The sequence below is a fragment of the Populus nigra genome, chromosome 7, assembly GCF_951802175.1.
Source record: "Populus nigra chromosome 7, ddPopNigr1.1, whole genome shotgun sequence".
NCBI classification, from domain to species: Eukaryota; Viridiplantae; Streptophyta; class Magnoliopsida; order Malpighiales; family Salicaceae; genus Populus; species Populus nigra.
In genome coordinates this window covers 17,846,136-17,863,111 of record NC_084858.1, presented here as the reverse complement: position 1 = coordinate 17,863,111, position 16,976 = coordinate 17,846,136, and the positions used below count along the sequence as shown (strand labels likewise).

At 33.9% G+C, this 16,976-nt stretch overlaps 2 protein-coding genes across 2 annotated transcripts; both read right to left on the bottom strand.

The window, feature by feature from the left end:
* Window positions 1-3,451: 3,451 nt before the first annotated feature.
* Window positions 3,452-5,299, bottom strand: LOC133698470 (receptor-like protein 51). The gene has a single exon (XM_062121391.1). The coding sequence runs from the start codon at window positions 5,193-5,195 to the stop codon at window positions 3,828-3,830; it is 1,368 nt and encodes a 455-aa protein (XP_061977375.1). The 5' UTR covers window positions 5,196-5,299; the 3' UTR covers window positions 3,452-3,827.
* A 2,347-nt stretch (window positions 5,300-7,646) lies between these two features.
* Window positions 7,647-14,278, bottom strand: LOC133699300 (cellulose synthase A catalytic subunit 8 [UDP-forming]). Its single transcript, XM_062122509.1, has 13 exons — window positions 13,961-14,278; window positions 13,665-13,741; window positions 13,408-13,459; window positions 13,166-13,310; window positions 12,646-12,912; window positions 11,903-12,248; window positions 11,653-11,790; window positions 10,963-11,088; window positions 10,662-10,874; window positions 9,879-10,131; window positions 9,588-9,787; window positions 8,835-9,188; window positions 7,647-8,530 (listed from the first exon to the last, which is right to left on the bottom strand). Exons 1-13 carry the CDS (start codon window positions 14,136-14,138, stop codon window positions 7,943-7,945), a joined length of 2,937 nt encoding a protein of 978 aa, XP_061978493.1. The 5' UTR covers window positions 14,139-14,278; the 3' UTR covers window positions 7,647-7,942.
* Between the last annotated feature and the right edge of the window lie 2,698 nt (window positions 14,279-16,976).

Genomic DNA, 16,976 nt, shown 5'->3' with positions numbered 1-16,976 from the left:
GGAGTTATCCTGGTGCCACGACTAGATTATAGATTTGGTTTGATTCTTGCTCAAGTCGGATGATCAAAAATTATAATGTTTATTTTTTTTTGAAAGATTTATTTTTAGAAATTCACCTATGTGATGGCTCAAACAAACTCTAGTTAATTTATTTTTAAAAAAATTATTTTCTTTTTAATTTTTTCGTTTATCATTTTATTTACTGAGAATTGAGATTCAATTTTTTTTCTTTCTATGCAATTATCTCATTCTCATTCAATTTTTACTTTGTTAACAAATAAGATCATTGAGATGTGTTAGGAATATAGTAAAGATATATTTATATAATATTGACAAATGTTTATCTTTTATATTGAATCATTGTTGTTGTTGTTTTTTTTTTTCACTTTATTTGTTTTCAATATCTTATTTTCTAATTATATTATTAAATTAATTGATTTTATTGAACTCATTCAGGTTAATGACTAGAATCTTAATTTTTTTTTTTTGAAATTTGCATTGTATTGATATCTTTTCTATGATAAAAAAATATAGATAGGCTTACGGCGTAGTACGGGACACCTATGTAGTATTCCATAAAGCAAATTGGTTAGTTATAACCGCACTAACTTTATTCATGTAAATTCATATTTATTATTAAAAAATATTATTTTATTTATAAATCTAGAGTAAAGACAAGGTCCTTGAAACAAAAATACTGTATAAAATGGTTATAATTATGAGTATTTCAATTGCATTAAAGTATTATTTCTAAATATTATTGATCAATGTTTTATCAAGACATGACATTAATTAAAGTTGTTGAAACAGATACATATTATGTTATTTCTTTTGTGAAAGAAAACAACAGTTCTTATAACTTGAGGTATGTGAAATATATATAACTAATATGTAAGTATTTGTCTAATGACATTTACACTACACTGATTTGCATGAGAATTTCATATGGAGAACATCTGTGTCTACGGAAAGGCTTATAAGATAATTGTATAAGTGATTCTTAGACTTGAGATCACTAAGTTATTTTATACATGAAATGTTATGCTTTCATCTGATCACACATTGTCTTAATTAAGGGTAACAAACAAATATGAATTATATAAAGATATTTGATGATCAAGAAAGAATTCTTCACTTTAAGTGAATTAGATAGAATATTTCACTTATTCTCAAATAACATTAACTGTGAAATCTTTGTATAAGATGTAATGAGATTTGAAAAGGATTTCAAATCTTATTCAAATAATCAATGATTGTGATGTTAAGAATAAACATGATTTGACAGAACAAACACACTCCATGCTCTAATATCTAAAGCAAGACATTCTTGATGAATGAATAATAATTATTCCAAGAAAACTAGTCGCTGAAAAGTTAATTCAAACAACATATGACTTTCTTAATATTTCAGAGATAATGATATGTTATTAGATAGTACACTTAATCTTTAAATATAAATTAATCAATTGTTGAATTGATAATAAATTAAAATTTTTAATTCTTTTTTAATTTAAAATTATAATTTATATTTGGATCATTATATTAGGAATCTAATAGATCACAGACAATAAAAACCATTGATAATAAATTAAACTGAGATGATTAATTAAGTGAGACTTGATTGTAATTTTTTAAAAAAAATTAAGGACAAGAATGTAATTTATACTGGGGGGTTACAATTCTGGACTTAGAAAAACCTAGTTAGGACATGATTGCATAATTATTCAAAATTATCATGAAATAATATATGTGATTTTTTTAGGAGACAAAGTGATATTTTTTCATTAATAGAGTTATCATGTTTTTCCTATAAATAGAACGTCATGTCTTGTATTTTTTTCATATACATTTGAATCAGGTAAATAAAAGTAGAGAAAAGAAAAGGCCAGCACTAAGGCATGGAAGACATATATATGACTTAAGGCATAACAATTGCTCTAATCTAAAAGGGTTTTGAATATTTCTGATTTGATGATGACATGTGGTTTACAATAACCCAACATTGAACAAAAAAATAATAATCAGATCTTCATGTTATTTTTGCTTTAACCCTAAAGAATCCTAAATTATCTAACAAGATCCTTAACACTTCTAATTTTTTTAAAACATTTTGTTTTTATTGCTTTTATGTGCTTCAAGAAACTCTATAGTTTGAGTACCTTCTTAAATGTTAAATCAAAAATTTAAGTTTTTACATGGCTGGACTACAAGGTTGTTTGAGAGTGGTAGATGTTTCATTTTAAAAGTATTTTTTACTTGGAAATGTATAAAAATAATATATATTTTTTAAAAAATTATTTTTAATATTAACACATCAAAATAATCTAGAAACACAAAAAAAATAGTTTTAAGCTAAAAATAATTTCAAAAACAAGATTAGATCACAATGCTAAACGGGAAACGGGAAATCTTGTCTGTGTTCCATCTGAGGCCATTTCCAAAACAATATGATGCAGGAATGAAGAATGACATTTGGAGTAATCCCATTCAGAGTGACTTTTTGTGTGAATTTCTCATTTGTTTTCCTCTGTCATGACTCATGATGAACAAACCATCTCTGGAGTAATCTAGAGCTATGATAGTTATCATTGTTGTGGTAGGGAAAAGGAATGAGTCCAACGAGGCACTCAGAGAGACAGAGATGGCAATCATTTATCTACACTTTGTTTACCAATATTACCTTAGGCCTCCTCCTTTTCTTTTCCTTTAAGATCACGGTTCTAAAGGAATTTTCATTTATTCTTCGAGCTGATCTGTGTCCACTGTAGTTTAGTTCAAGCACCAGTCCTAGTTAGTTTATCAGTTCTCTATTATGACATCTTTTTTCTAAACAAAGGTTGCTTTCTAGGTTAAGAAATTATGCCACCTAGTATATTTGCTAAGATTTTCTATACTAGGAATGGTAAGAGTCCTAAGCAGCAGGTGCTTGGTCCTAAAATTCTTGTCTGTAGAAGGACCGAAAATAAAACAGAGACAGAACAGATCTTGCTTAAATCTACTTGAGTCCGCTACACTGCCATGGCAACTCATCCACATGACATAGTATGCAAAACAATATGGGACCTCACAACTTCAAAGTTGTACTGTGAACTGCTAGATAGCAAGTGGCAAGAAGGTCTGTGCACTTATTTAATGTCCCTATGAAATCAATATTACCTTAAAAAAATCAACATTCTTCCAGTCCCATTTATTTTCACTCTCGTCATTCACTGGAAATATCAACGTATATTTTATTAATCACTTTAACACACCAAAGAAGAACATTACTGAACAACCTTGTGGGCTTGAATTTTGCCGTGTTATCATACAGCAAAGACAGGTCTCCAGTGTGGCTCCTTGTTAATGCAATAAATAATCTGAACCAAATTGCAAACCAAACTCAACAAAATCATAGAGGACGAGCAGAAAGGCCAAATTTAAATAACATAATGGAAACACACAGGATCAAACATAGAGGCCGAATAAATAAAAGTGTGATAAAATAATTCTAGGGGTTCAAGATACATATTTCATGATACAACATTAATAATCAACCACTTTTTCCCCTCTTCAGAATCCAAATAATGCATCCACGGTAACCGAATTCATAATAAATTATATATATACATAAATAAAATAGAAATCACTGCTCTTTTCTCAATCCAATTATCAAAGCAGCGAAAAAATAACACACCTAAATAATGATTTCCACCCTCGCCCTTTTCCATTTCCCCTTCTACGACCACTCTTCTTCATACTCAAGTGTATAACCAATTAAACAATCAAATGATTTCTAGTAACCAGTTTTTCCCTAATCTGAATTCTGAACAAATAACATTACCTTCTAATTAACCACATCTTTTGGAGAGAAGAATGAGGAAGACAATTAGGAAGACTATAGAGGAAAGCGCAATTGCCACACCAAGAACAACCTTATTAGGTCCATGATGACCCTCTTTCTTGCTGTTAGAATCATCACCTTCATCATTATAATCTGATGAATCACTCTCACTATCACCTCCTGATGAACTATCCTTTGCAGGTGGTGGTGACAATGGCAATCCATGCTTATCACAAGGAGCAATTCCAAGCTTCAATTTTGATGACAAAATTGTATGATTGTAACACAAATTGCTGTTTCCACCAACTTTAAACACAGCTAATCTCTTCATAAAAGTAAGATTGAAAGGCAAAACACCATGAAACTCATTGTTCTCAAGATTCAAGTACCTCAATTTCTTCATTTCTGCAAAAAACTTTGGTACTGTCCCATTCAACTGATTTGAACTCAGATCAACATAAGCTAAATCAGGAATTGCTGACATTGAATTCGGGATCGCCCCAGATAAAGAGTTAGAGCCTAAAGACACATTCTTTAGTGAAATCAAGTCACCAAGATTATCAGGGATTGCCCCAGTAAGTGCATTTGAGTAAAGATTGAGACTTTCAAGATTTTCAAGAAGTGTAATGGAACTGGGTATCTTTCCTTTAAGCCTATTACCTGAAAAATCAACATGGGTAAGATTGAAAAGCAGATGTTTTGGTATGTAGCCAGTGACATTAGCATTTGAGATAGTAACAGACCTAAGCTTACGCATATTACCAAGAACCGCATAAAGACCACTAGTATTGACTGGCACATTACTTACAGTGAGATCAGTGAGATTGACAAAGCGAGAGAGCCCGATACCAGTGAGGTGTTTAAGAGAGTGAATGCAAGTGAAAGAATGAAGAGAGATGGCAAGATCTAAAGGGAATCTAATAGGGGTAACAGGGCAGTTGGTGAAAGAGAGAGATTGAAGAGTGGAGAGGGATTTAAGGGCAGTGTAAGAAAGAGAGAGGTCAGAGGAGCAGTTGGACAGGTGAAGCGAGACTAGTTGGCGAAAGGGGGAAGAAGAGTCACAAATGGTGGCGTTGTGAAGAGAAGGTTGTATGCAAGGATCTTTAACTGTAGGGATGTCTAGAGATTGGAGGGCTCTAAGTTGTTTGGGGTTTAAAGTGGAGTTAATGGAGGGAAAGGGGGTTTTGGTGGTCGGTGGAGTAGGAGAGGAGGTGGGGGAGGGAGTTTTGGTGGTGGGTGCAGTAGGAGAGGAGGTGGGGGAGGGAGAGGGTGGAAGAGTGGCAATTGGAGAGGCAGAGGCAGCTTCAGTGGTGGTGGCGGAGATGAGGAAGAGGAGGATGAGAGGAAGGAGGAGGGGTGGTGGAGGTGGTGACATTGTGGGGAGGGACGGAAAGTGAAGTGAGCTTTGTTGAGGGTGTGCCCGCTATGTAAGAAAGTGTGTACGGTTGTTTGAATGTGAAAAGTGAAAGGTTATGCAGTGAAAGAGGATTTTGGTTTCTTTATAGCCCTCGGTTTATTACCTATTTGCAGAAATACATTGAATTGATATTTTTGCTGTTTTGAGGAGAAGTTGTCCTCAAGCTCCAGGATTCTCCAGTCTTCCTCAGAGATAGATCAACTGAGACTCAAGAAACAACTAACATCTACTTTACATTAAGGAATGTTTAGGATTCAAGTATTTTTTAAAAAATACCTTTTATTTTAAAATATATTAAAATACTTTTTTTAATTTTCAAAATTATTTTTGGTATTTGTACATAAAAATAAAAAAAACATAAAAAAATTAATTTTAAACAAAAAAAAAAATTTAAAAAAATACGATTTGAATTACATTCCTACTAAATCTCTGCACCAGCTTTATCTTAATTATTAAAAAAATAAAACATGTTTAAAATATGATCAAAGACATTTTATCCATGTCCATACAAAAAATTACAAAAGTTCTACAATCTATAACTCGATTTAAAATTTGAATATTTGATGTGTAATTCTTTTATGCAACAATAACAATCTCAATAGACATCCACTAATTTTTGTTCCCATATATCAAGTGCATGCCATAAGATGTCTTTCTATGCTAGATTTACCGGTAAACATTAATTAATTAATTAACTTTTTCCAAGGAAACTAATATCCATGTGCCATTTACATAGATGAAATAGAAAAATATGTCTGGGAACATAGTATAAATCGTGTTTTTAAAAATTTAATTTTTTTTGCTAAAATTTAATATGTTTTGTATCGTTTTGATGTGTTGATGTTAAAAATAATTTTTAAAAATAAAAAAATCATTAAAATACATTTCAGCACGAAAAATTATTTGAAAAACAACCATAACCATACTGTCAAATACTATTGAAAAAAAAGATAAAAGATGTAAAAACAAGAGGGTTTTATTGGACACTCCAGGGCTATCATGGTCAATTTAATCAAGAAAAGAAAATTGTAGCATTTACATATTAAGAGTAAAGATCAAATAGGTGGGTTTTGATATATAATTTTCATTTAATCTAAACTTGTTGAACGTGGTTTTCACTGAGTTTTTTAAATTTTGAATTTTTTTATTTAAAATAAATTTTTTATATATTTTTATATTTTTTTGATATATTGATATTAAAAATAATTTAAAAAAATAATTTTTTAATTTTAATATATTTTTAAATAAAAAATACTTTAAACCATCACTGTTATTACAATTTACAAAACTTGTTTAGATCACGAGATAAGGATAAACCAATAAAAAATAAACTTTTATTAACACTAAAATAGATCTTTTGTTTTTATCATCAGAATATAGCCAAACAATGAATTTCTTTTTCCTTTGCCATTATCTAGCAAGTCTCTCTCTTCTCTTTCAAATTAGTTTCCAAGCTTTCATCATCATCTACATCACATGATTGTACTTCGATAGCAAGCAAGTGCTTTCTTTTTTCTTCCCCCATTTTAAACTAGCGAGCGAGAGAAAGAAATTCTTTTGGATTTTGGTTTCCTTGCTCCTACGTTTCCCAACATTTCATTGCAGCAAAGAGAAGTAAAAAGGGTATCAGAATACCTTTCCATACAATCCTCAATTAAATAATTAAATGTGAAGCTTAGAGCAGGGCTACGATTTGCTGTGTACTTTCGGAAAGGTTGGATCAAAAAACTAATTCAATGTATGTTCTAAAAGCTAATTGTTTTTACATTTAAAACTGTGTTCGGTGCGTTTGATATGAAAAAAAAATATTAAATTTATATTTTTTTATACTTTTCAATAATTTTAATAATTTTAATATCCTGATAAAATAATAAAATAAAAATTATTTTCATATATATTTTTAAAAATTATTTTCATAAAATACCACTATCACACTTAAAAAAAACAATTTCAATTTAAAAGCTGAAATGTGACATTCTTTATTCCTCACGGAGCTTGATATTAAATTTTTTAAGAGAATATGGTAATAGTTATTGTTTGAAATAATTTTTTATTTGAAAATATATTAAAATAATATATTTTTTATATTTAAAAATTATTTTTAGCATTAATATAAATAAAACGATTTAAAATCATAAAAAAATAATTTAAAAATAAAATAGATTTGTTGTCACAAAAATCTTCATCGTTGACAACAGGACCACATTATCAAAGTGGATCTAACGGTAAGATTTCAGAACAAATGGTCATGTGGGTGACTCTTGACCTGCGGACCTATGTCTTTGCTACTTTTTTGTCACTTGCAAGAATGTTTGCTTGGTCCTTGTCAGGCGAAGTGAGTCTGACAGGTAACCAAGTGGTTCGAGGAATTACTATGAAATCAATGCAGAGGTGATGGCACACCAAACCTGAGAAATAAGACAATATCGTGTCTATATATCCTTATGCTTTTCTCGATGCAAGGAAACACAATCAAAACCTATATTTTTACATAATATCTCGTCACAACAATTCTTAGACCTTTCGCTCAGCAAAAAGAGCATTTTCAAACTGTTCAAAACTTCATAGAGAATAATCATCTTGCAGTTCATTTAAATACTGACAGCAATATGTGCTTTCTTGAGAGAAACTACAACGAGGATCATATTCCAATTCCCAAAGGTTTTGTAACCCCAAAATACTGGGAGAGACTTGTTGGAGGTAGCTCAGCAATCAATGGAAATGCAGGTCTCCGCAACCAAGGTGTTATCAACTTTGTTGACGAATGGATTAATCTTGACCCAAACAAGAGAGAAGACAGAGGCCAACAGCACTGACCAGAGAACAACAATGGTTGGTGTTCGGTTTTGGCGACCCATTAGACCTTTAAGGAATGGATAGAGATGAAGAATCACCCAGAAAGCAAAGAACACCTTGCCAAAGAGAGGCCCCCATGCTTCATATCCTTTGTTGAGTGCATCAGAGAATCCAGCAACAACACCGACAATATTGATAATGAGAAGTGTTGTTGGTGGAATCAAAAGTGTTGTCCACTTGACCATATATAGCTCCCCAAATTCTGTATCTTCGGCTGCTTTTGCTGTGACAGTGAAGTTCGTATCGATGCCAGCCAACATTTTTAAGAATCCCTGGAAGACCGCAAAGAGATGGGCTGAAACACCTCCGATCACCCAGAATTGTTCATTACGCCATAAATCTTCAATGCTGACACCGCTCCATCTTAGCTCAAGCACCGCAGTTACAATGATGGAGATAAAGAGGCCAAGAAACAGCATACTTGCCAGGTTTGAGAGCTGGATCAATGACAAGGTACAATACAAAGTCAATCACTTTAGCACATGATTACTGGGGGAACATGAACTTTAGATTGAATTTGGCAAACTGTGATTTTTAATTCACACAGAAAATTGTTGACTCAGAATAGCAATTAACCTAGTAATAGTATTATACTAGGTTCAATGGCTTGAGAAGCACTGTTCCAACTTCTACCTAGCAAAACATTTTAAATTTGTCCTAATAATAACTCAAAAGTAAAGAGACATGATTTTGCAACCATTTTTCATTTTAGGATGGGAAAAGGAAGATTATAAAAATTACCGTTGGTATGATGAATTTTCCGGTGAGCAGACAAACTGCAGGAATTGTGCAGTAGGCAATGAGAGGAAGGGATGTAAATGGGTACACAATGGTGTTTATATACGCAAGCCTTTGGAGCCATTTAAGACGGCCTCCTCCAAATCCGTACCAGAGGGGACAGTGTCTGCTAAAGAAAATTTCCACAGAACCAAGAGCCCATCGGAGGACCTGGTGCAATCTATCAGACAGGTTGATGGGTGCAGATCCTTTGAATGCAGGCCTTACGGGCATGCAGTAAATTGATCTCCATCCTCGGCAGTGCATCTTGAAGCCACTTAAGATATCCTCAGTGACTGAACCATATATCCAACCAATCTGAGAAGACACGTAATAAAAAGGTTTAAAATCGACAATACAACTAAGCCAAATAGGTTCAAATTGAAAACCAACAGCATAATTCGTACTTAAATGTTAATGCAATAGAAGGTCACATCAAGTTTTCAACTAAACAACCAAGAATTCATGATTGAAATTAAATAAATTTTTTTTTAAAATATTTTTAAAATGCAAAAACAAATGGGTTAGAAAGCCTTGTTGCTAGCAAAGTAACAAAAGATACAATCTAGAACAGATGAGAGTGGAATCTTATTATCCATACTAGGTATTGGGTGCAAGATAACATGAGTTTTGTTCAAAGAAATTGTCTTTATCTTTGTTAAATTAAATAAACACGGCACTGAACTATCATTTAGGAGTAAGGGTTGGAAGCTTCACCTCTTTTCCCCATTCAGTCTTCTCTTCATAGCCACAGCCGATGACATGAATTGCTTCCTTGATGAGTGTTGGTGAGTTGGCAGACTCAGGTACTCCTCCATTCTCCATTAGTGTAGACTCAATGAAGACAGAAGATAAGCCAAAAGTTTTCTCAAAGCTCAACTGGGAGATCAGCATTGACCTTTCATGCTCGTCATAATCTGCAGGAGAAAAGGCCCCAGTATAACTTAGTGATTGAAAATTCTGTTAACCTATCATCTAATCCAACTCTCTTCAAAAGTTTAAACTTACTATCAATCTCTGTAAGGTTAAATATGGCAGCATTGAGATCCTCTCTTTTTGCATCTCTGTAAACCTCAGCTGGATCTTGAGCAGGCTTCTTCTTTGAGGGGCAGCAACATGAGAAGCAGGATGAAGAATCCTTTCTCTTGCGTAAGCTGGGCATAGAAGGAGGCCCGTAGCCGTAAAGTGCTTGCCTATTGAAAACACAACCAGTTCCTACATATACTGGTCCTTGAATGCCATCCAACCCTTTCATGTTAACCTGACAATAGAATAGAAAGAATTGTCAGAATTCAAAAGGCTCGTTGTTTATCTATAAACTACAGGAGCCTCGATATTATGGCAATGTTGTATTATTTTCACAATCAGCATATTGTTGCCTAATTTTCCACTTCTTCCACTTTTCTACTCTGCGTAAAACATGTGATGCACATCTGTCTGTTGATAGGAATTGGGAGAGCAAAAAGATTAATGATAAAGAGGATTTGAAGGGCCAATGTATCTATCTGAACTTCATTATAGATTAAATTGAAATGAGGTTTGAACATCCTGATTTCTGCCATTTATAAACTAGAAATAATTTCTAAACTTCAATATTCACATGACCTGAAAAACCAACTTCCATACTCATCTATTGACCTAGCTATTTAAAAACTTCCAGGATAAAACAAAATGGAAGAAAATGTTTCTGCTACTCAGTTTTATCTCCTTTTATAATCTAGATATCTTTACCATTGTATGTTCAAAACTGGTATTGAAAAGATGAGAAGATTAAGCTAGATTTAGTCTTACATCAAAGAAAACTACGTTACGATTGGCGTAGCGATCACTCTTATCTATGCCATCAAACCTCTGAGGGAACTGCACATAGCATACATCTCGACCTACTTGTGGGTCCATCAGGATGCACATTGCCTCTCGAACAGCCTTGCTATTGTTTACATAGTGATCACAATCAAGATTGAGGATGTAGGGAGCATTTGTGAGAACTGCAGACACTCTCACCTGTATAAAGCCATTCGTGGAAGTGTTAGTCCAACTCCAACATGAGGTTCATATGAAGCCTTACCAATCTTAAATTATTTGTACAAACCAGAGCATTTTCAGCACCAGCCTTTTTGTGGTGCTGGTAGCCAGGTCTCTTCTCCCTGGAGACATATACTAGACGAGGTAGTTCATTTCCTTCTATGTCACGAGCTCCAGTATTTCCAAGGAAGACCTGTCAAGGAAACGGCCATATATGATTATTGAATCTTCAGACAACATGGAGTCACTTTCATGGAAGAGTTTTATAGATGTGTCAAATAGACTGGAGTCGCAGGATCACATGGACTGCTAATAAATATTGAAGTAACACATAAAAGATCAGTATCCTGCTCAGAAAAGAAATGCAAAACTTGGGCCATAGGATTTTATTTCGAAGCCTTGAAGATTTTGAATTCAAAAATATCTTTCAATTATTTCATAAATACCAAACAAACCACTGTCCTTTAGATTACTAAATGCATCAGGAATCTTTCTATAGTAATTGAAGCTTTAAGCCAGAGAGTTTTCACATCTTAGATGTATCGTGAAATGAATTTTGAAAAATTTAGATAACAGTAGTGTAGATCCTTTATTTCTCTTGATCTTACTAGAGAAGCAGGGGATATTAAAGATATCCTGTTGATCTCATTATCTTTAAAAGGTTAAACAGCTTTACTGAACCAATGAACAATAGACTTTCTACCTAGTACTAACATGAAAAATCTAGCAAGATTCAAAAACCAATGAAGAGTTCAACCTGAATCATGCCAGGGTGATCGCGTGAGTTATTCCCAGGCCAAGGTGTTCCATCTTGCATAGTCCATCCTTCTTCAGGTGTTTTCTGAGCCTTTGCTACCAGGGCATTAACTCGGACTTTGTACTCTTCATAATCCCTCTGAAACAAAATGGAAGGAAATGACAAATGAATTCTAACCAAAACCAATTACATAATGCCATTCAGAAAGGACGAGTATTTGAGAATTGTGTAATAAGAGCTCAGAACTTACTTTCATTGCTCTACGTTCTTTCACGAAAGAAGGTTGAACCTTGTCTTTCAAGTAATCAATTTTCAGTGAGAAGTAAAACTCTGGTGCTCTTGGTTCAATTGTGTATTTTTTGCAGAACGGAACCCACTTCCTTGCAAACTCAGCTGTTTCTACCAGAGATTCAAATGTAAGCATAGCTGCACCATCATCAGACACGTAGCAGGAAACTTTATCGACGGGATAGTCTACAGCAAGGATGGAAAGGACTGTATTGGCAGTGATCAATGGCGGTTCTTTCAGTGGATCAACAGTACTCACAAAAAAATCCACACCAGCAAGCTGAGAAGGCTCACCCTCTCTTTCATACCTGGTATGGCATTGTGAACATCATATCATTTACACTTCGATCAGCACATTGTACGGGTGTCATTTATGTTTTCTGCAGTGATTTTGTGCTATTCTTACATATACTACCTCTACATTATTTTGTGTATTGATGATAGGCACAGCAAACTTAGCCCTGCCAACACCTTGACATGAAGAAATGGATAAACAGCTATTGATAAAGGTTGGAAACTAACAGTTGTAGGCGTCATATAGCTAATGTTTGTAAGCCACTTTTAGCGATAAATCTTCGATTAGACAAAAAAGAAGAAAAGAAGATGGTAAATTGTGCAGATGACAGTGAGTTTGTGTCACATCATAATCTTCAGTTTTTAGAGGCTTTACTAGTAACATGAGATTTTTTGCTTCCTATAGTGTACCTTGCAGATAGCCTTTCGATATACGTTTCTCTATTGACAGGATTCCACTTGGGGAACTGATCCAACACCCAAGAAAATGCAAACCAGATCTCACATATGACAGAAGTAAGCCACAGGCCAAAGGCACTATCGACAGGATTTGTTATTCTGTAGTGGAAGAAGAGGCCCAGAATGACCAGTCGCATAATGATCACGGCTCTGTATGGTGTGAGTTTGTTGCGTGGAATTGGATAAACAATTGAAAGCGGCTCCGAAGCCGCTGCAGACCTGCAAATTGAAAAGGAAACATCAAATGAAAGACGCCTTGACATTGATTCTTTTATTTCAACTTTAATGAATAACTGTTGGATGAAACGTTTAACCATCAACAGTTGATAAAAAGCTTCAAGTAGCTTTCAAGACCTTACAACATGATTAATTTGAAAACACCATCTTTATTCCTTCAAGTTTAGATACTTCGATCTTAGTCTTCTCCTTGTACAGTGTTTCAAAATCAAATTAGCCATATTTTTGTACTTACGGTTTCTCTTCCATCTGCTGTTCCGGCGGAACTTGAGCTGGTTCAGTTTCAGCCTTAGGACTACTCTTTTTCTTCTTGTTCTTTTTATCCTTCCAACTCTCCACCCGATTCTTCCAAATTGGATTCCCATATTCATCATTCATTTCTTCACAAAAACATAGGATGTGATAGATAACCCAAAAGAAAAAAGAACAGAGTTCAAAATATTAAATATGATCTTTAGAAAAAGCAAGGTCACTAACCACTATCTACAGTGGACACACTACTGATATGTCTAGCATGAATTCCGACATCCTGTACGAACCAAGGTTAATTAAACAATGCTGCCAGAATCCCAACATTTGAAACATTATATATATATAACACGCGGCAGGCTTAAAACTTAATGGATTAAACTAGAAAAAAACTTGATAGTTCTTCTTGAGTTTCTTTAAATCAAAAAATAAAATAAAATCATGAGTCTCTTATGCATCATTAACATTTCAGGAAATAGTTATACCTGAGAATCGTTGAGGTGAGATGCCATTGTGGATTGATTGCCAGACCCCTTCTTTTCTACATCATCCAGCAAGTTCTCTGGAGAAAGCAGGCATAAATTAGCATATGAATAGTAATAGAGAGGTGCGTAACAAGCAAATGGAAGCGATTTTCAAGAATATGAACCACTATGAAAGTTTCAAACTCTGAAATTATACCACATAATAAAAAGAAAAAAATCTGACACACATTGATTTACCAGACCATATGAATGTATTAACAAAATCAGCAAAAGATAACTTCAAGATGGGGTGGTACCATCATATGGCGAGCCACACCGCAAGCAAACTTTCCGGCCCTCTTTGATTTCAAACTCGAAACAAGACTTGCACATGGGATAGTTACACTCATGGCAAGCCACAAATAGCTCCCCATTTGCATCATGCCCCACCTGTTCACCACAGGTATGGCATATAGGAGCCCCAGATTCCATCATCTTGCTTATTACTACTTTACCAGCTCTTTGCAACTCCAATTCTTCAATTCTTTCAAGAGGGTCTTCCTCTGCTTCCTTCCAATCTTTTGTTGTGGCCTTGTTTTTATATCAAATACCGTAACCAAAGCTAGGGTGTGTTGATGTCTTTCAGAGGGTGGTACTGACATTTTTGTAATGGCGAAGAGAAGGTTGAGGGTGGTGGGTTGGTGGGGTATGGCGGTTGGGGAGTTGGTGTCATGTGTTCTGCAGAGAAACACAAGTGAGAAGCAACGTCTATTTTTTGGGTTGTAAGGGACAAGTTTTGAAAAATTTGCGGGAAATTTAAGGAAGGTTTCTGTTGGGCAGAGCACATCTTCAACTAACAAACTTTCAATACAAGTCATTAGTGAGTATAAACACATGATCTTGGGCTGGGATGCCATGTGAACAGAAAACTGGCAGGATCCAGATGGTCTAGTGTCTAACATCGGCATGGTTCCCATAATCATCAATCATCATATCAATGTATCAGGGTAATTCTCTCACTGAAACGGAAAAAATAGAAAGAAACGTAGAATGGAGATCTCTTTTACGACGCTGAGTCCATATATCTGGTTGTTGGTCCACTAATAGGTACATGATTAACAGTTTATGGCTACATAATTGCGATACCAGAAACGGCAGTTTGCAACTTCGAATCAGACTATAAAGAGTAACCCCAGAACAAATGATGGGCATAAATAAGTGACTATAGAACCCATCTCTTGTTAAATTTACACAATATGCATTTGTTTTGTAACTTCTTTTGCAAATTGCTAGACCAGAAGTGAACAAAGCCATTCAACGAACCGGAAACTATCGTCTCCTGAACAGAATCAAGGCATGCTCTCCAGGAGTCTATGATGTTGTAGCTCTAATCTAAGAAACAGAATTGACCTCTACTACTTTTTTTGCGTCACAAACAACAAGTTTTCTGAATCAGTTGGAGTTTTACAGGACCAATTGACCTGCCAAAATGGAAAGTATGAGATGAAAGGATTCAAACACGAGCAAACGACAATAAAAATCGACCTTTTGCTCAAATCAATGTTAAGACGTAGAACATCTTCGTAGCCATCGGCCTGCCCTGCTTCATGATATTTGGAGCAATCCCACATTTTCACTGATCAACTTATCATTTCCACCAGACATTATCAGGTTCCCCTTCTCCCCGAACATTGAAATGTGACACGGGACACAGCAGCAACATAGCCACCCACAGAGTAGTCCAAATGGAACCTATTTCTTGCAAAATCTCAAGATTCTCTTCCTTACTTTTTTCTCAACCTTAAAAAAACTTCTTTTTTCCTTTTTATTCTTTTATATCTCGATTTTCTTTCTATCTTTTCTTTATCTTTTTTCTTCCCTGTGTGCTTTTTTGCTGTCTATTTCTTTCTCTTTTCTATCTCATCTTCCTTCTTTTTTTTCTCCTAATTTTCTGTTTTTCTCACTATGCTTGCTCTCTTTCTCTCTCCCTATGCTTTCTCCTTTCATGGGAAACGGGTTTTAGAGGCCTATTATAGGCAAATTAGCTAGGGTCCTTGATCTGGAAAAACCAAGGTCTTTGATTCCTGAGAAAAAGGAGAGTAGAAAGCCGGAAGAAAATCAACAATAACAAAAACAAAATCTCTTGAAAGAGGGAATAACATAGCCAAAGAAATTTAATTCAATATTTTTTTCCTAGTTACTTTCCATTCTTGCTAATGAATTTTAAAAATTTTACAGGCTCTTGTCTCAGAATTCTTTACTAGTGGATTGAAAACTTTTATTCATTGTGATGACTCTCAAGAACTTCTGTCAAAGGATGCGACTATCAAATTAATGTCTTGCTGATGCAAGTATTGTCCTTGATGAGGATGTTTTCGCGTATATACACAACCTTTTGTGTCTATATTTTTAGCTAGCATGTCCTCCGGCTTGCTTGATGTCTGAATTAATTTTTTATATGATTGTGGGTTGTGTAAAGCATTCGGTCTCTCTCTCTCTCTCTCTCTCTCTCTCTCTCTTATCATATTATTCTCTCTTACTATAGCCATTCTTTGCTTCTTGAGGTTAATAATTTTATATCTTATTTAATATTAAGGCATGTCATGGATATTTATCGAGTTGTCATAATTTAATTTTAATCATTTTTTTAATTATTTTTTTCATTTTAAAATATAAAAAAATAAAAATTTATAAGGAAAATATTTTCTCGATGTGATTCAACCATTTAATAATTTTTTATTTTTTTGGTTATCATTTTAATGATTTTTCATTGGAACTCAATTTTGACACTTGTTTTGAACACCTTTCTTCTTATTTTGTTTTAAAATATAAAACAATTGCAAAAATATAAATATTTCAAAGAAAAATGCATTTCAATGCAATTATGCAAATTCACAACTTTTAACCTTTTTTTATTTATCATTTTCATGTCAATGAGTTTACAAAGGTTGGGATATAAAAAAAAAAAAGAAAAAAAAAGAGGATTTCAAATAAAACAAACAACATTCTTCTTTCTCGTATCCTTGAAAAATCGAGAAACTCTTCCCCTGATTCCCTCACATTCTTTTATTTCGATTGAACAAGCTCTTAAAAACACATCTTGGCCTCCAAGTTCTTGCCTACCAAAGGAGCTAAAAAAGACTCCATTTCACCCTCATTCTTGCTATCAAAATTATACAAAATATCAAGACTAAACCTTGTACATGTAGCTGTTTTTTGTTTATGGTTGCGGACTTGGTACAAACATGCAAAAAATACATCCTTACACCTTATTTTTGCTCCACATCATGCCAATAAATGAAGCCTTACACCCTTTGTTTTATTGAAAGAACA

What these genes read in the sequence shown, in the direction of transcription:
- LOC133699300 (XM_062122509.1), bottom strand. Translation starts at nt 14,138, where the DNA reads ATGATGGAATCTGGGGCTCCTATATGCCATACCTGTGGTGAACAGGTG. An exon ending in TGTGTCCACTGTAGATAGTG is followed by an intron (nt 13,311 to 13,407) that starts GTTAGTGACCTT and finishes GTTTTTGTGAAG; the next exon opens with AAATGAATGATGAATATGGG. An exon ending in ATCACCCTGGCATGATTCAG is followed by an intron (nt 11,089 to 11,652) that starts GTTGAACTCTTC and finishes TTTCCTTGACAG; the next exon opens with GTCTTCCTTGGAAATACTGG.
- LOC133698470 (XM_062121391.1), bottom strand. Translation starts at nt 5,195, where the DNA reads ATGTCACCACCTCCACCACCCCTCCTCCTTCCTCTCATCCTCCTCTTC.